At 41.1% G+C, this 19,937-nt stretch overlaps 1 protein-coding gene and 1 non-coding gene across 16 annotated transcripts; one reads left to right on the top strand and one right to left on the bottom strand.

Annotated features, from left to right (window-relative positions):
- Positions 1-1,197: 1,197 nt before the first annotated feature.
- LOC115831107 lies at positions 1,198-1,304 on the top strand. Its single transcript, XR_004026641.1, has one exon. It is a non-coding gene; the product is annotated as a U6 spliceosomal RNA (small nuclear RNA).
- An 8,657-nt stretch (positions 1,305-9,961) lies between these two features.
- FIGNL1 (fidgetin like 1) lies at positions 9,962-16,281 on the bottom strand. Of its 15 annotated transcripts, none has more exons than XM_030796765.1 (6): positions 16,176-16,254; positions 14,985-15,594; positions 14,012-14,120; positions 13,798-13,886; positions 12,966-13,131; positions 9,963-12,850 (listed from the first exon to the last, which is right to left on the bottom strand). In XM_030796765.1, the coding sequence occupies exon 6, from the start codon at positions 12,786-12,788 to the stop codon at positions 11,097-11,099; it is 1,692 nt and encodes a 563-aa protein (XP_030652625.1). In that variant the 5' UTR covers positions 12,789-12,850; positions 12,966-13,131; positions 13,798-13,886; positions 14,012-14,120; positions 14,985-15,594; positions 16,176-16,254; the 3' UTR covers positions 9,963-11,096. The 15 variants fall into 15 exon arrangements, with proteins under 15 accessions (XP_012352146.2, XP_003275048.2, XP_030652625.1 ...); XM_030796766.1 differs by having other exon boundaries at positions 15,371-15,594; XM_030796761.1 differs by having other exon boundaries at positions 9,963-13,131.
- Positions 16,282-19,937: the final 3,656 nt, after the last annotated feature.

Genomic DNA, 19,937 nt, shown 5'->3' with positions numbered 1-19,937 from the left:
CCTTATGTTCTTTTGCTCTTCAATATGTAGTACTTCTAAATTATTTCTAACTATTAATACTACTTTTTAAACTTTTCCTCTGAAAATAATTTTATGACATAGTTTGCACCACATGAGTTTAGATAATGGAATGAGCCTGGACTGCAGCAAAATGCCTAACAATGAAAGCTAAGAGTTTTTAAAGATCAGTATCCACATCTGTGGCAATGTTGGGGTAACAGGACGTGAGGCTCTTAAAGAGCAGAAGCCAGTCTGTTTCTGTGAAGCACCAGATTCTCAACTTTTACCTTAAAGGTATAAAAATTAAATTATTTTGCAGTTCAAAAGGCTGCCTGCAGATGTACAGCACAGAGTTGTAAAGGAGACAGCCTTAATTACAGACATGGTCACAGATGCTATACTGGTCTAGATCTGCCCTGTTCAACGTGGTGGCCTCTGGTCTCATGTGACTGTCTGAGCGCTTGAACTATGGTGAGGTGGAACTGAGATGTGCTTTAAATGCAAAATATACACCGGATTTCAAAGACTCAATATGAAGAAGAAAAATTTATATAAAGTATCTCATAAAAAATTCTTATATTGATTACATGTTGAAATAGGATATTAATTTCACCTGGTTCCTTTCACTATTTTAATGTGGCTACCAGAAGGTTTAAAATTTCATATGTGGTTCTCATTATTCAGAGGTAATATGTTAATTATCATTTTCTTGGAGTTCCAATAATCGTCTTGACAACAGCTGTGACAGTTCCAGGTCTGCCTAGTTCAATTCAGTCCAAAGGATTTCAGCAGTAATTTGCTGAAAACAGGAGACAGTATCCTCTCTTTAATGAGACAGTGTCTACTGAAGTCATTTTCATGGCAAAATGGTAGCTGCCTTTTTTTGATTTAGTTATTATCATATGTTCCAACTTCATGATAGGGCTCAGTAATGGGAGCAGTGGCTGAACTTCTGAGTCTGGATTTACTTTGTTTTTGCACCATATTGTTCCTGTTTTCTAAATACTCAGAGCCCTTGTAGTTGATAAATTACACTAAACTACTCCTGTGCTCCATAGATACATTACTCTAAAATCCTGACTTCTTCTTGTTATTGTTGTCCTTTATGAAGAGCAACATCCAAGCCTCCTGACAATGTCATCCTTTCAGGAAAAAATGTGATGTTTGTTTATTCACTGTTCTAAAAGATTAGTGGATGTGCTCACTTTGGCAGTACATATACTAAAATTGGAATGATACAGAGAAGATTAGCATGGCCTCTGAGCAAGGATGACATGCAAATTCATGAAGTATTCCACATAAAAATACTTTAAAAATAAAAAAAAAAAAAGGCCGGGCACAGTGGCTCACGCCTGTAATCCCAGCACTTTGGGAGGCCGAGGCGGATGGATCACGAGGTCAGGAGGTTGAGACTATCCTGGCTAACACAGTGAAACCCCATCTCTGCTAAAAATACAAAAAAAATAGCCGGGCTTGGTGGCGGGTGCCTGTAGTCTACTCAGGAGACTGAGGCAGGAGAATGGCGTGAACCTGGGAGGCGGAGCTTGCAGTGAGCCAATATCACACCACTGCACTCCAGCCTGGGCGACAGAGCAAGACTCTGTCTCAAAATAAATAAATAAATAAATAAATAAATAAATAAATAAATAAATATAAAAATACATAAATTTAAAAAATAGTGGATAAAGCACATGGCTTGAATCGGGTTCCCTGCAGTGTCCTCACCCCATGGCCTTCTGACTGCCTTCTGCCCTTGCTATTATGTGGCCAGAGCCTGACCCACCCCACAGGCTTCACTTCAAACACCTTGTGCCTGCCATGGGTCCCACCTGTCAGCCTCAATGCCCTGGTCCTAAGCCTGAACCTACATACTTTCTCTCAACATCAAGACTTACCTGAATATATGCCAAACTCCCTCAAACAAAACATAACACAATAAAATCTGAGCAGCTGCTTTATTTTTCTTATCTTCTATCCCTGTTTGTTGAAATCTTCTGGAATTTTAGTTTTGGATTTTTTTAATGTTTTTATTTCAGGAATTCACTTTAACAGTTGTATTAAACTGTGCAACTACATTGTCAAAAATTATTTAGTCACAGGGTTTGCTGGTTCCTTTGCTCATGGGGGCTTGGCATGTACTATAGCTTCCCTTTTGCTGACTTCCTTATCCTGATTCATTCTTCATTTGCCCAAGGCATCCTTCAGGGGCCTTTTCCTCTTTCTTCCCCAGAAAGAATATATAATTTGGGAGTCCACTGTATCCAAACAAGAATTTACTGCAGTCGCCCATTTGACATCTTAGATCTACAATTCTAATCTCAAAATTATTTGCCCCCAGAACTTTGTGAGCACTGTTTTATTATTTTCTTTTTAGAGACCAGGTCTCACTCTGTCACCCAGGCTGGAATGCAGTGGTGCAATCATGACTCACTGCAGCCTTGAACTCTCAGGCTCAAGTGATTCTCTTACCTCAGCCTCCCGAGTCTCTGGGATTACAGGCATATGCCACCATACTAATTTTTTTTTTTTTTTTTTTTTTTGCAGAGATGGGTGTCTCACTATGTTGCCCAGCTGGTCTCAAACTCCTGGCCTTTAGTGATCCTCTTGCCTCAGCCTCCCAAAGTGTTGGGATTACAGGCATGAGCCACTGTGCTCAGCCCCATTACTTTCCAGCATTTAATGTTTTTTGACACTTTAGTTGACACTCTGATTCTTAGTCTTTTATAGATTGCCTGTTTGGTTGTGCTCTCTTGCTCTCTTTCTCCAGAGACTTGATCAAGGTATGTCTCAGTCCATCCCCAATTCTTGCTTAACACTGTTTAGAGAAAACTCCCTCCAACTGCACTTTTCCTTTACTCTCACACAACAATCATCAACACAGAAGACTTCTGTGATCAAATGTGGGTTTTTTCCCCATGCACCCACCAGTAGACACCAGCTGCATGTCCTCTAATTCAATTCCAATGCTATTTACCTAGAGATGGTGTCAGATCCCACAGGCTGAGGGGTCAGTCCCCAAGACTGCCTCTCCACACCAGTCACCAAGTCTGGGCCTTCAGAACTTCTGACTAACCAGCTTCAAGGTTCCCATGACCCCTTGTTTGGGTTCAATAAATTTGCAGGAGCAGCTCACACAACTCAGGGAAACACTTACTTCACCAGTTTATTGCTCCACACTGGAAAAAATACAGATGAAGAACGCTAGGGCGAGGTATGGGGGAAGAGGCTTGGAGCTTCCATGCCCTCCTGGGGCACACCACTCTCCAGCAACCTCCACATGTTCAGCTATTGGGAAGCTCTCTGAACCCTGTCCTCTTGGGGTTTTATGAGTCTTAAGACCCACAATTAGAAAGGTGGGAGAATATTAGAGTGGAAGGAGGGCAGAACACCAGAGGCCTACCCGAGGCCTAACACATCCAACATTATAACAAGACTGTATAAGGGCTGTGGGAGTTATGAGCCAAAGAACCCTGGATGAAAAACATATATATATATAACACCACACACTCAGTAGATGCTTTTGATATGAACTATGTATTTCACTCAGAAGAATTATCTGCTTTTAATAATGTAATTATCATCTACTTCTCTCCTTTTTACTTTCTATAGATTCCCCATTATATGGATATTACTTTCCTGGAATCTGTCATACTACTTAACTCCTCACTCTAGCTCTGTCTGCTGAAGATTGTAAAATAATTCCACAGCTTATTTTTCCTTTTAACTATCTTGTTTCAGCCCTTTCCATTTTAAAAAATTCAGTTCTTCCACTAAGATTTTTATTTTAACCATTAGAATTCTTGTGTTCCCTGGGCCTTTATTTCATAGCTGTGATAGATTCTGAAGCAGGCTCCATGATCCCTACCTCCTGGTAGTTGTCATTTTTAATACCCTTCCCTAAGAGTGGGAAGGACCTGTGTCTTGCTCTCACCCTGCAGAATACAGCATAGGTGACAAAGTGGTGCCTGTGTGATTACATTACAGAAGATAATAACATCTGTGCTGCTGGAAAGGCTCTCTCCCCGGCCGGCTTTGAGGAAGCAAGCAGCCATGTTGGAATGCCTACATGGCAAGGAACTGAGGGCATCCTCCAGCCAACAGATGGCAAGAACTAAGGCCCTCTGTCCAGTCATCTGTAAGGAACTGAATGTTGCCCAACCACCATGTGAGCTGAGAAGTGGATCCTTCCCCAACAAGCCTCAGATGAGACCACAGCGCTGACCAACACCTTCATTGCAGCCCTGTGGGCCCCTGAAGCAGAGGACCCAGCTAAGCCTGACAGAAACTGCAAGGTCATTAATGTGTGTTATTTAAAGTCACTAAGTTTGTGGTGATATTGTTAAGCAACATTATACTAATACAATAGCTGCCTATTTTAATTTGGTGGCTACCATGTCTTCTGGGATCAAGACTTCCTAAAGCTCTACTCAGTCTCCTGAATCAATGGTTTTCTTTGATGGGAATCACTCTGCTTCTTCTCTGGGTGCCTCTCATGATGTTGGGTTTTTCAGAAGTCTCATGAATCTTGTGTGGTTGTGAAGTGCACATAAAGTCCCTAGCTATAAAGAACTTTCTAATGGGTGTGATACAGGATTAGAGACAAAGACAGTAAGCATACGTATTTTCAGTTAGTAACAATCACCAATAAAAAATGTAGAATATGATAGTGATGGCATGTATGTGTTGGAAGTTAGTGGAGGCTACCTCACAGTGGTCAAAGAAGGCCTTGCTGGAGAAATTATATTTTACTAACTTGAAACAGCAGCTGTAAGGAAGAGCTTTCCACACTTAAAGAACAGACAGTGTAATGTTCCCTACCCCACATTGCTGCTGTAACAAACTACCATAAACTTAGCAGCTTAGAACCACACACGGTTATGACCCCACAGTTCTGTACATCAGAAGTCTTGGAGTCTCTACCAGTTTCTCTGCTCTGGGTCCCGTAAGACTGAAATCAAGGTGTCAGCCGTCCTGGATTCTCATCTGGAATCTCTGGGTGAGGTTTCCTGGCTTATTTAGGCTGCTGGCAGAATTCCCTTCTATGCAGTTGTAGGACTGACACCTCTGGTTTTTGTTGGCTATTGTCTGGAGGCTCCTGTCAGCTCCTAGAGACTTCTCTCCAGCCCTTATGCATAGGCTCTTGCTTCACGGAGCTGCAACTTCAGAGAAAATCCTTCTCATGCTCGGAATCTTGGACGTCCTCTCTGCCACATCTTTCTTCTGCCTCTTCAGCCCTCCTCTTCTCTAACCAGCCAGAGAACATTCTCTGCTTTTAAGGACTTACGAAATTAGACTGGCCCTACACAAATAATTCAAGATAACCTCCCTATCTGCAGGGCTGTAACCGCATTACCTCTGCAAAGTCCCTTCCCAGCAGCGCCTAGATTTGACTGAATAAGCAGGGGATGGGTCTCTTGGAGGAACATCTTCAGAATTGTCTACCACACTTCCTATATGAGAAACATGTTTGTTGCACCTTAAGATCCAGTGGGATGAAGCAAAGTAAGAAAGGAGAGTGAAGAGAAATGGTATTTGGCTCTAGGAAGGAATTTGGATTTTATTTTCATTTAGATGGGAATCTATCAGGATTTTTACAAGGGGAAGTAATGTTAAGTTATACTTTAAAAGTGATCAGTATGCTGACAGGGGAAAGCTTCCTTAGCAATTGTCTTTCATATTGCCCAGCCGTGGATAGAGATGTGTTAACTGTGGCGTGAGCATGACCTCCTCTATGTCTCAGCGTAAGCCTGCATGTTGTCAGTGGCAAGGATATAGAGAAACTGCAGGAAGTGGGGGTTGACCCTTAAAAAAATGTGGAAGTAGGTAAAAAGTTACTGAGACAGGAGTTAGTTAAATCAAGAAGTTCCACTGCTTCATCAAATACTTGTGCTTCTGTCTAACGTGGCAACCAAGTACCTGCCACCCTGACTCACTTCTCAGGCTGCAGGGCCCACAAAAGCCAGGCGACTGTAAATGACTCCCCCTGATTTAGGGAACTCCACTTCCCAGTGGCTCCATAAGAAGAGTGAGGCATGAGCTCTGCAAGGCTTGTCTTGGCAATCCTTTCAGATACCAGACCACTGGCCCACAGACTATTTTGCTGCCTAAGCTAGGGGTACAGCCCAGGCACTGCTGAGATAACCAATCTCAGCTGGCATTTTCACAGCTATTAGTTAGCTCAGGGATTCCAACAACCCAATACCATTTGCCTTGTGACCTCCAGAAACACCTGTCATATTTGAAAATGGTAACCTTCTCTCTTTTCCAATATCACATTGGACTTATTCTTAGTGTATATTTTTTCATTTCAATGAAAATTTTGCACATACGGGCAGGAAAGGTAAATTTGTGGCTTAGGCCACTATTTTAAATGGAAAGTTTGATACTATACCTTTTCTTATTAAGCCAATATATTCTGGCGGAAAAAATGCTGGGGTAGTTTTTTCCTAGAAGCCTTTTAGGGGAAAGTTGAGCTGCATGCATTTCTTGGATACAAAGGTAAGGTGCAACTCTGACACTAAAGCATGGGACTACCAAGTGCTGATGGCTCCCTCTCTGGGATCGCATGGCTTCATCACACATGGGGATGAGAACCGGGGCCTGACAATCCAGGACAGTGAGTGAAGGTGAGCAAAGGAGGAGACAAGGCCTCTGCTCTGGACTCACTGATTGCACAGGTTGTTGTAGTATGGGAGTGCTTGCCCTGGCCATATCCAAGGAACCTGGGACTTAGCTACATTTTCCCTGCCATCTCTACATTTCTAAGCAGAAATGGATTGAGAGAGCTCTAATAGCTGGGCTTCACTGGCCGTGGCAGGCCCTGTTGGTCAGCAGGCACACCGCCGCTTGTTGAGATGCCTGAGCCCAGCTGTCACAAAACACCAATGGCCCAAGTGTCCTTAACCACAGCATGTTGCCTTTATAAAACACCACCTTATGTGGACTTCCTAATTTTTCTTTTTCCCTTTTCTTAAGTGGTTTATTATATATTAAGTGGTCCATTATACTGACTTAACTCCTTAATAAAGCCCTCTCTTCATGTTTTCCCATTGTTTTGATAATGAGCCAAATTAGTAATAAAGTTAGCCCTTACCTGACTATACTTTGTTCTGTACCTCCCAGTACCCGGCACCTGATACTGTGTAAGCAATTCTCAAATTCGTAAATTTTTGGTAAGTGATAACAGAAATCTGGATGTGTCATTAAGGATTGTCCTGTACAATTTCCTTTTATCACTAAAAAAAACAGATCTTAGGGAGTTTGTACAAACTCTCTAAGGTTAGAATCACTGGCAGTTTTCTAATGTCCATTTTAATGCTCTTTCCATTATAAACTGTGTTGTAAAAGTATTTTTAAGGGCAAGAGTTAAAAGTGGGGACTGCATCTTATCTATTCTCCCAAGACTCCCTCCATTCACCCAGGCTGCTGGGGCAAACCTTCAAGGTGGCTCCACCTGCTTAAACTGTTTAAAATGTGCTCCCTCACCACCAACTCCCGAACTGAGGTCAAGAACTAGGAATATAAGGAAGTTAAAAGATGTTATCTTTATCCAACCTGTCCTTTTGCCATGGACCTTGATAGAATCCTTTCTTTTAATCAGATCCCTAAAGGTGGGCTGTAAAGTGTCCCTTAAAAAAACACTGGGGAGTAACAATGGAGACCAATAAATAACATATAAGCATGAGTAGAGAAAAATAATAATCTGGGACAGACCTTTAAAAATGTTCTAAAGTGTAAAAAAGGAGAAACATAACTAAGAGATATTTCTTTGGAATTAGAATTTTTCCACAAAACTAAAGATAGATGGCATATGATCTCTAATATGATGCAAATACCACAAACACTAAGCAGAATGAGCTAGGACAACCACACAAAATAGTTGAAAAGATCCTTCACAGCAACAAGAACAAAATCAACGCAGATTCAAAGAAGATGCACAATCATAAAACATGAACCAGGCCTTTTAAATCTGTATTTTACTATTTAATCCTCATTCTCCAACAAGACAGGTATAAACTATTCTCACTTTAGAATTGAGATTGAATAATTAAGTAACCAACAGTCACCAGTAAATGACAGAGCCAGAATTCAACAGGTCTATTTGGCTCCACAGCCCATGATCTTTAGACTATGATTCCATCAAGACCAGCTTGTCAATATGAAAGGCATACCCAAGAGATATTTTAGAATTGAGAAAATGAGTTAAAATTTCAGAAAAATTAGAAATTTACCACAGAATGAATACACATCAAAAGGATCATATATTATTATCAGATGTGTAATAAAAAGATTTAAGAAGGCCTGAAATTATAAATTAGAATTACCATATTCATATCAAAATTGTCAAGCATTAATACCATAACCAAGTGACACGTTCGGTAAAATGTGTATTTCTACTAAGGGAATGTAATTTTTAAAGACATTAAATATCAGGCTAGCATTCACGTTTCTGAAACAATAGCTAAAGACAGGGCAGTGCCACACTCGAGAGAATTTAATCCAAGATTATATTCAATGAAGACAATCACATGTGGCAAGAGTAAGAAATCTTAAAGTTTCAGTAAGCTTCCTACCCAACTGCTTCAGAAACACTCAAAATCACAAAGTGTTGAGACAAAGAATGCTTCCTCTGTGGTATAACATAGAAACAACAGATGACTCCCCAGCTCAAATTTTCTTTCCAGCTTTAAAATATCCTGACTATTCCTTTCAGGTTTAGATTCTTATTTAACAGAGTAGACCTTAATTCAGGAAGGGCCATTTCTTGAGCTAACCAGAGACATGGGCTCTGCCTAATCCAAGATGAGCTAAACCAACTAGACTTTCTCTCCTTGTCACAATTTCTAAACTCCACAGAAAGACGTGGCCCTGTGGTTGGTGATCAAGGGAGCTTAAAGTCAGGGCTGGCAGAAGCTGTAACTGAAAAAAACTGATAATAAATATTAAGACCAAATTTCAGAGCTAAATAAAATATTAACAGCTAGAGGGCAAATGCTGATAAATCTAAATAGCTACGGTAATTGTAAGACCCAAGAAGGTGGGAGTGATCTGCAATTAAATACCGAGAAAGAAAAACTAGAGAATTCCTTGACATCAATACCAAAGAAACCAAGGTTATACTGCTATTTATATGGAAACAGAAAGGGATAAAGACAGCAATGAATATTGTGGAATGTTTTAGGATGTTAAAAGATATAACTAAGAACTGAAGACAAGAAGTTTAACGTCCAAATTCTAATAAAAAAGGCCAAGTGTGGTGGCTCACGCCTGTAATCCCAACACTTAGGGAGGCTGAGGTGGGTGGATCGTTTTGAGGCCAGGAGTTCGAGAGCAGCCTGGGCAACATGGTGAAACCCAATCTCGATTAAAAATACAAAACTTAGCTGGGTGTGGTGGTGCACACACCGAGCTGTGGTCTCAGCTACAAGGGAGACTGAGGCATAAGAATCACTGGAACCTACGAGGCAGAGGTTGCAGTGAGCTAAGATCACACCACTGCACTCCAGCCTAGGCAACGCAGCAAGACTCTGTCTGAAAATAACCAAAACAAAAAATGAATTCTAATGAAAGACAATCACATATTACAAAGGGAAAAACTAAAAATTGCAACAACAATCTTTTAACATAAAAACAGAAGGCAAACCAAGAATAAAAATTTAAACTATATATATATACACAAACTGTCTAAATTCAACAACTACAAGTGTTTCAATTTGTCATTTCAAATTGCACTGTTCACAAGAGAAAACATTAGAACCTAAATGTAACCTCCATGAGACCAAGGATATTTGTGTTGTTCATTGCTCTACCTTTAGTACCTTCAGTTTTTTGAATCAACGCAAAAAGAATGCCAACAAATACCAAAACTGCCTACTGCCCAATGCTGCCACAGCTCTGATTCAGTGCAGATGGAGTTTTACACAGGAACTACTTTTCAAGAGGACAATTTAGAATGCAAGCAAAAGCTTTAAAAAGTACATATTCTTTAATCCAAGAATTACTCAAGAAATTTATACATTTTTAAAAAAGATCACCAAATGCATCCCACATAGTTCCTTTACGATAAACAAAAGATAAACAACCTAGCGTCCCGTCCTGTATGCGCTCTACCAGATGACTCAATTATAGTCCATCCATCCATGGAATCCTAGACAATCATAAAAGGACATTTATGTTAACATGGAAAGTGAAGATACGCTTTAAAGAGCAGGCTACAAGAGGGAATACATTATACAACCCTACTGCTGTATAAAACAAAACATCTGGAAGAATCTATGCTTAAATATTAATAGTGTGTCCCGCAAAGTGGTAGGATAACAGTGACTTTTATTCTTTTTACTTATCTCTATTTTCTCATGTTTCTGTAATGAACATGTTTCATAAAACAAAATGAGTCTGTTATAAAAATCTGAAAACACTTATTTTTGAAAGAGAGCAGTATTACAGGCTGTAGTGTCAAATACAATATTAAGTATCACACACTTCCCTGAAAATAACCAACATTCTTAATTAACCTTTCAGTTCTGTGAATATCTCTCTAATACTAGATCACACCTTGCTATTTCTGAAAATGTTAGTCCTGATAAAAATTAAAAACCATAAAAGAGGTAACAAATTGGCTGAAGAAAGTAAAAATTGGCACTTTAGCTTTTAGTGAGATGTTAAATCTACTTAAATAACACTAACCAATACTTTGTCCAAATGTAAACCATTATATTAGCTGACATTAAGAATTATGTGGCCATCAGAAGGCACTTTCTTCAATAAAAGATGAATATTAATCAGACACAACTTTATTTGTAATCTTCAACTAAAAAAAATTTGAGCTCACTTTTCATGTTATATAGCTTCAAAAGAAAGACTTCTTAGAAACAAAAGTTCATTCTCACTTTGTTCAAACAGGCTTACATATCAGGTAATCACTGGAAAGCAAAACTTACATTAACATACACTATGTCAGTTGCAAAATCTGTGCTATTATTTGAAGTACAGAATTCAGAATATATTCTAAAAAACACAATTAACACATCCCCAACTTTCTATGCTAAAAAATAAAAGACTGTACTACAGAGATGCCTTGATTCCAAGTATCCCATTTACTTTCCACAACCAAAAGTTTTGTTCCAGTTTTCATAAAGCTCTAAATCTTTTGGAGAAACACTAGGTCGCACAGTTCTAAAAGCATTTTCAAAATCAATATAAGCTATGGGTCGAACTTGATCTGGTGTTATGGTAGCAATGTCAGCAGTTTGTAAACTGCGAATAGGACCAAGAGAAGCCTCTCTGCAAAGCTGTGTCATGTCTGCTCCTGAGAACCCATCAGACTGCTGTACAATCTGTTCAATTTCTTGTTCACCGAGACAACACTGCTCTTTGGACATTAGATTAATTACTATCTGTTTCCTGGCTGAAGCTTCTGGGAGGGGAATATAAAGCCTTTTCACCAATCTTCTCCGGGCAGCCTCATCAATTTCTTGTGGCCGATTTGTTGCTCCCACCACTAGGATACGATCTTCAGAAGATGTTGTTGCTCCATCTAATTGAACTAAAAATTCTGTTTTTATCCTTCTAGAAGACTCATGCTCACCATCTCCCCGTTGAGATAACAGGGAATCAATTTCATCAATAAATATCACAGCTGGTTGCTGACACCTTGCAACAGCAAACAATGCACGGACCATTTTCTCCCCCTCACCTACCCATTTAGAAGTTAAGGATGAAGCAGAGATGCTAAAGAATGTTGCCCCAGACTGACTAGCAATGCACTTGCCAATTAGAGTTTTACCAGTCCCAGGAGGACCAAAGAGCAAAATTCCTTTAGGGGGTCCCCTTAAACCAGTAAAGATGTCTGGCCTCAACATGGGCCACACAACTATTTCCTTTATGGTGGCTTTAGCAAATTCTACTCCTGCAATATCTTCCCAATTTACTGGAGGTCCATGATCCATAATCTCATTCATAATAAGTTCAATCATTTTTGGCTCCAAGTTCTTCAGACGCTCATCGACTGGATGTGCTGGTTCTGTAGGTCCTGCCCCATAAGGCTTATACTGCATTCCTCCATTCTGCTCTCCCCCATCTTGCTTGGGTATAGGAGGAACAAACTTTCCAAGTATTCCTCGGGATCTACTAGCTCCTAGAGACTTTTTTACACCACCATATGAAGACCCTGATGCACGTTGAGGTTGGTGGTACTTTTTTTGCTGATCTACCCATAATTGTTCTTTTGCAGTTTTAAATGTAGGCAGGCTGCTATCCTCCTTTGGGCCATTATCTTCTGTTTTACTACAAGCCTTATTCAGTATTGGATTGGAAAGTGCATCAGTGGTGCCAGAACCATAAAAAGACTTCCTCTGTGGATTTTCACAGGCAGCAGGAAAACAAGACTGGTTAGATAAGAACATATTAAGTCCTATGTTTTCTTTTGGAGAGCTGTGATTTTCCTTTTTGACATTTCCAAACAATGGTGTGACATGGAATTTTGCAGTAGCTGACTCACCTACAGGTGCTGAGAATGTAGGACAAGTCTTAGCAGTGTTAGTCACCATAGGTGGCTGGGCACTCTGAAGGAGTTTCAAAGGATTGCTCTCTGGGAAGTCTTGGGTCCTATCTCGATCATGAGCTGAGTTAGGTAATGGGTCACTCTCTTGAGAACTACCACAAACACTAAATTTAGGAAGATCAAAGACAGTGGCCTCCTTATGGATTACCACTGACGCATGAGCAGGTTCCAACAGACAGTCTTTGAATCTTTTGCCAGCTTGCATCATCTTCTGTACACTACTCATTTTGAAAACATTATTTATTGACAATCCAGACTGCCACTTGTCACTATCTGTTTGTTGAGATCCTGCCAAAGTTAAAATGTTTTCTGCATAATTATTCAAGCCAGATTCAACATTGTCAGAATCAATAATTGCAGAATATTTCTCTGCATATTTTTTGAACAGTTTGGTAGCACAGACCTCGGAAATCTCAGAGTTTGCCCATGCATACTGAATGCGTAATATCTGTGCACGGTATGCATCTGCCTTCCGTCCTGTACATGTGCCAGATGTAATTGCAAAGTAATTCTTCTGCCATTCACTCAGGTGCACAGATCTAGAGCTGGAGGTCTGCATTTTAGAGGTTCTATAACAATAAAAATGAAAATCAGTATGAAGAAAACAAAGACCTAATACTTTAAATATAGTTTTAAAATTTCTGCTAATCTGAAGGGACACTGGACTTTTTATTTATAATGTAGATTTATAAGGACAGGTGATAAGAGAAATATATCTAGTTAACTACAGATTTCAAGTATTCAAGACATATCAATATGAAGTCTTCAAGATTAAAGACTTGATTAAATAATAATTTATATGAGTTAAATTGTTTTAGTTACACAATTTTATCTGTAGGGAAAGCATTCATAAGGTTTAAAATTAATTTTAAATTTTAAAAACAATGGAACTATAGATATATAAAGCAAAACAAAATAAACAAGAGGTTTAACTCTGATCTGTAAAACTAGGTGAATGAGCTTGAGCGAGCTCTTTACTATCACTGACGGTTCTTTAGTTTTCTTTCTTTCTTTTTTTTTTTTTGACAGTCTCGCTCTATCACCCAGGCTGCTGGAGGGCAGTGGCGCTATCTCAGCTCACTGCAACCTCCACCTCGCAGTTCAAGTGATTCTCCTGCCCCAGCTTCCCAAGTAGCTGGGATTACAGGCACCCGCCACCATGCCTGGCTAATTTTTATATTTTTAGTAGAGATGGGGTTTCACCATGTTAGTCAGGCTGGTCTTGAACTCCTGACCTCAGGTAATCCACCTACCTCAGCCTCCCAAAGTGCTGGGATTACGGGCATTGAGCCACTGTGCCCAGCTGGTTCTTCAGTTTTCTTATCTGCAAAGTGAGAGGAACCATTGGGAGAATCAAATCAAGTAATGACTATGAAAATAATCTGAAAACTATCATTATCCTTATCACACAAATGTAGAAATTGAGGCTGAGAGACTTAAAGAACTTACTTGAGATCACACAGCCAGTTATGAATGGTACCAGAAATCGAACACAAGCAGTTTCACTCCAGGTACTGTGCACTTCTGCATGTACACAATGCTCCTTGATGCTGCTATCCTAGGTCACAGATTGAACAGCATGGATCACAAATTTAAACTATGGCATATTTAAATGGTTTTAATAACTTATTCATGAATAAGTTCATCACCCTAAACAGAATGCCCTAGAATATCTCTCTGTTTCCTAATTTCACATAAGTATTAAAAAGTGAAACTGTTACAATAAATGAAATAAGAGAACAAGCTAGCCTACTAGTAAAATGCTTTTACTTTAGATTTCTTCTGTCAAGCTATTTGCATAAGCTTCTTCACATTGTTACATTTAAACAGAACTATAGATGTATCACATTGTTAGATATATAGAATTTACTTACATATCCACAAGAAAAATTTATGAAAAATTTTTTGTTTCCTAACAGTATTTCAATTAAATGAAAACCAAGAAACCCTACTGTAGGCTCAAGTATTTGAATTTTGCCTTCCAAATTACTTGTAAGTACAGCTTAATAAACAATAGGTTCTTTTAGTGCAACAGCCATGTTTAATGCAGCTTTTATCTCCCATAATGCCTTACAAAGAAATTTGTCACATTGTAAGTAGGTCTTCATAAATCTTTAAAAAAATAAGAAAACTTAAGATCCAGAGCTTTCAATTAAAGACACTGTTAATTTATTTAAAGCTGTAAAGCTAAATAAGCTAGAGTCAAAACTAGATCTGACCTCTTCTGTCAAGCAGTTCATCCTTTTTTTTACTATACCATTTTGATGTTAAACTCATTTATACAATACTGGAAATGAAAAACTGAAAGAAAGGTGACTCGGAAAACACTTGACACAAACTTTCACAATTAGTATTATCATTCTCTTCCTCTCCATGGCTTCATTCCACTTTATCATCTGTTATCCTGAAATTTCTACCATACCTCCGAGTTCTAGTCACTGTTCTCAGAATAAACCCCCTTCTCCTTTCCATCTTCACCTTTCCTTCAATATTCATTTTCCAAGTCTTACTTCTTCCTTTCAATTCAATCATTTAAATGGCAAATATGGATAACCAAAAACTGGTCATCACTGATCAGTGACACAACCATTGTCTTGTTTACCATTTCCAAGTCAATTTAACCTTTATGGCCTTTCCCAGATCTAAAAAGTATGATTAATTAGCACTGTCATATGAACTGCATTTCAATCTTCTTTATTTTGCCAATGTTCTGATTATTTTAATAATGTGAATATCTGTCTTCCTAACTAGATAGTTGGCTTCTGCAGGGAGGAATTGTTTTCCATTCCATTCACATTGTCTTAGTACCTAGAATACAGTATCCTTTGGAATAATAGCTACTAAAATACTGACGGAGTGCCTACTCAGTATCAAGCACTGTACAGGCCTTTCATAAGATTCTATTCTTGATGCAAAACAGGAGTTAAGAGCACAAAGTCTGGAGCCAGGCTGCCTGCGTTCAGATCCTGGCTCTATCATCTGCCAGTAGTGACTGTAGGAAAATCTCTTAATGCCTTTCTGCCGGTTTTCACCTATAAAAGAAGCGCAGCAACATCAGTGAGCTGACAAGGTATTTTAATTCTGCAAAGCAATCGACAGAGGATTCAGCACTTAGAAAATACTCTATAAAATACTGCTTCTTCCAGATTCCTCACAATGACCCCTGAAAGGTTATGAGCCCTTCTTTCTCATCGCAGAGATTAAGAGCTTGTCTGGGTCACAGGGGAGCTGACTGACCCCCCGCTGTGGGCGCCCAGAGCCCCGCTGGGCCCGGTAAATGCCTGCGGTATGGGGCCCCGCCCCCGGACAGGCTCTGCCAAAGGAAGCCGCCCGCAGACCTGGCCCCGAGCCTGCCGTCCACGCCGGGCCCCAGCTTCCTAATCCTGGTTGAGTATGGTTCTGGGCTAGCGAGTCGGCCACCCTCCCGCTAAGACAGACGCAAAAGGGCACAGCCACTGCCTGGCTCCCGCCTCCCACGGCCTCCCGCAAAGCCCCCGCCCCGCGACCCCCCAGTATTCCAGAGGCACCCGCCCGCCTCTCCCCTACGCCCCAACCCTGATGCTCCACAGGGGTCAACAGCGCCCCTGCCACGCCTCCCGTCACTGCGTCCTACCTGCGGCGGGTCGGGGACGCCGGCGACCTCCGAAAAGCGCGGGGAGCGATGTGCGCCTGCGCGCTGCTGTTGCCCTCGGGCTCGCGCCGTACGTGCGTGCGTGCGTGCGTGCGTGCGTTCGGCGCGCGGGGCGTGGACGCGGCACCTGGGGCGGGGAACCACCACCTGGGCCCCAGCTCCGACCAGTGGTGTTCGATAAACGCTTATTACATCATTGTGCAGAGGCTTCATTTTTAAAAGTACTCCCAAATAAATACAAGGAGGCGATGGAAATTGAAAGAAGATTCGAAGGATTCCCATAGAGCGTGGCTCACCTGCCCTCACCAGGAGAGCGAGCCGCGGCTCACCTGGGGGAGCAAAGCATGGCTCTCCTACGCCCACCCGGGAGAGCAAACAATGGCTCACCTGCGCCCACCCGGGAGAGCGAAGCGTGGCTCACCTGCGCCCACCCGGGAGGGCGAAGCGTGGCTCACCTGCGCCCACTCGGGAGAGCCAGCCGCCATCCTGTGCTGCTGGCAGGGAGCGGGCGGCGGGAGAGGAGCAGATCCACTTAGGTCAGCGGTTAAGACGTCATTACAAAAGGCCACCCCGGCCTCGCGGGGACTGTGGCTGCGCCCCCTCTTGAATTCAGGCCTAGCACGTCTCACCTCCGCCTCTCGCACCCTGCAGTCTGTGCTCCATAAAGCACATCAGCGGGTGCTCAGCAATGTTCCTGGCTGAAAGAACCGCATAGAATAGCATGCAAAAATGACATGCATGTTTAAGATAAAATAAGGGAGAGGACACCTGTTCTGACTGAATCCGGCAGCTCGGATCTCCCCACAGCCAACATCTACATTCCTCTGGACAGCTCTCTGCTGTGTAGGGACACCTCCCTGGAACTTTGAAAAGCACCCCATCATTACCTTGTTCTGGAGCAAGGTTTCAAAAGAAGAGTGCCATATTTTGATTAATTTAGTGAACTGGATTTTCAGACACAAGGAACAGAGCAGCCACTCAGTGGCCTCTGCAGTAAATAATATCAGATCACATAACAAGAAGACTGGAGGTTGGCGGGAAATCTGGACCTGGTGACTCAAAGAAGTCATGAAGGACCGTCTCTCCATTCTGCCACCTTCTCGCCTGTGGATTTTCCTCCCCAGGCTTGTCACCTCATTGTTGAGAGATGCCCTCACAGTCCAAGCCAGGCAGCTCACAGGACCAGATCTAAAACACAAACAGGGAGCCAAACTGAGAAAGGACTTTTTCCCTCTGCACACTTCTCTCTTGGAAAAAGAAAATGTTTCCCAGAAAGCCTCGTAGCCTTCCTCTTATATCTCCTTGACTAACTGGGACCCGGATCCCTGGATATCCTTTCTTGAGAAATAGAGGGTCTGGTGCAGGGGATAGAGAAAATGACTAGCAACTAGCAGCACATGATGTTTAAACACAAGATTTAAAGAAACGCAAGGCACAAACAATTTGAAGATTTTTTTTAAGTTTTTAAAATCTTCACAAAATAAAAAAGAATTGGACAATGCACTTTAAAAACTAGAAGACGTTTCACTGAAAACAACAGCTCCTAATTCATTTCATGGCTTAGATAGTAATAGAAAATTATTTTATTCTAATTCCATACTTTATCAACTAACTTTAATTATTTTATAATTACCCAAAGTATGTCATGTAGAATGAAAATAAAAGAAAATGAAAACAGTTATATCAAGGCCAAGTCAGTTGTATGTTTACTGGCTATTTAGAAATTTCTAAATACGTGTATATTTAGAAATGACTATATAGATACTATTTGGGTAATGTTAGGGATGGAAAGTTTATGTCTCCCCAAAATTTGTATGTTGAAATCCTAAGCCCAATGTGATGGTTTTAAGGGGTGGAGCCTTTGTGAGGTGATTAGGCCATGAGAGTGGAGTCTTCATGAATGAGATTAGTAAGTATCCTTATAAAAGAGACTCCAGAGGCTGGGCCCAGTGTCTCATGCCTGTAATCCCAGCACTTTGGGAGGCCGAGGCAGGCGGATCACCTGGAGTCAGGAGTTGGAGAACAGCCTGGCCAACATGGCAAAACCCTGTCTCTACTAAAAATACAAAAATTAGCCAGGTGTGGTGGTGGGCACGTGTAATCCCAACTACTTAGGAGTCTGAGGCCTGAGAATTGCTTGAACCTGGGAGGTGGAGGTTGCAGTGAACTGAGATCGTGCCACGGCCCTCCAGCCTGGGGGACAGAGTGAGACTCTGTCTCCAAAAAATAAAATACAATAAAAGAGACTCCGAAGAACTTTCTAGCTCTCTTGCCACCACCTAAGGATGCAAAGCATTGACAGCAGCCTGGAAAAGCCCTCACCAGAACTCGACCATTCTGGCACTCTGACTTCCAGCCTCCACTGTGAGAAATAAATTTCTATTGTTTATGAGCCACTCAGCATATGGTACTTTGTAGCCCTAGACAGGCTAAGACAGGTAATTAGCAATTTTAGGTGATTTTCATCATCAAAATTTTCATGATAGCATTTTGGAGAATTCACATAAACCACTCTGTTACCCTCCTACAAGTATTGCTCAAATACTGAATTACATTTATGCTTGCCAAAGTTAACTTTTTTCCAACAAGTAACACTAGCCACTTCATTTTGTGCTTTTGGTACAAAAGCATTTCCCAATCCAGCGGCTTTCATCTTCTGGCCTGGTTGGCAAAAGTGTAACTCACTTCTGCACCGTCTCTGAACCCTAGTCTCCTCGTCAAATGTAAAACAGGAATAAACCTTTCTTACCCAGGAAGCCATTATAAGGATTATAATCAACATAAGATATAATTCTTAAATTATCAAAGCAGTTGCTGCCATGTGGCAGGCATTCAACAGAAACCGTGTTGCTATGTTATTTTCATTGTTACCGTTAATACTCCTATTGGGATTGAAACCCTTATGTCATATCAAGACTTTTCCATCTTTGACAAATGAGACATATTAGAATAGTATTTTAATAATATGGAAGAGTTTAGTGCTTGAGCTATTCAATTATTAAACTTTGCTTCCAAGACCACAGTACATGTAAATACTGTGTACGTGTGTGTGTGTGTGTGTGTGTGTGTGTGTGTGTGTGAATATGCTGTTCTTTCTTCTTCTGGGTAGAAGTTGTTGAGCCTTCAAGGGAAGAGGTTTTCACCTACAGCAGACAGTGCCAGTTCTCTTGGTGTGAGGGATTCTTGGAGATGGCTGCCCATTTCCATATTCATGAATTTTATAAACATGGTCTCAGATAAATGCCAGTGTACACTTCAGTGAGCTCATTTGTTTTTGAGCAGAGGGGATAATATGGCCCTAAATAATGTGCCTCCCTGTCAGCCAGGAGAGTTATATTCTGGAGATGTGTGTGTCGGTGGGTGTGGGAGGCAGGTGGTGTTGAGGAGATAGGGAAGCTGACAGGACAAAGCTCAGAGGGAAAACAGCCCAATCTAAATCCAGTTCTTTCTCTGTGTGGATTCCCACTGACTTCCAAACCTCTCAGCTCCCTGACTCAGTGGTAAGGAAGAAAAAAGAACCAGGATTGAGGGAATGGTGTTCTAGCCCTCCAGCAGAGGAGTAAGATGTGTGGGCCCAGGGTGAACCAAGTGCACAATTTTAGTAAAAGATTTTCATTGACCATACTGAATGAATCATAAAGGGATGTGAAGAGGCTACCTCTGGCATCATTGTCATAAACACAGCTGGTGAGGGGGGAGGTGGTGTTCTCCTGTGTCAAAAGACAAAATTATTTACAGATCAAA

The sequence above is a fragment of the Nomascus leucogenys genome, chromosome 17 (genome assembly GCF_006542625.1).
Source record: "Nomascus leucogenys isolate Asia chromosome 17, Asia_NLE_v1, whole genome shotgun sequence".
Taxonomy (NCBI): Eukaryota; Metazoa; Chordata; class Mammalia; order Primates; family Hylobatidae; genus Nomascus; species Nomascus leucogenys.
The sequence above is the reverse complement of the archived record's forward strand: the minus strand, read 5'-3'. Positions and strand labels throughout refer to the sequence as shown.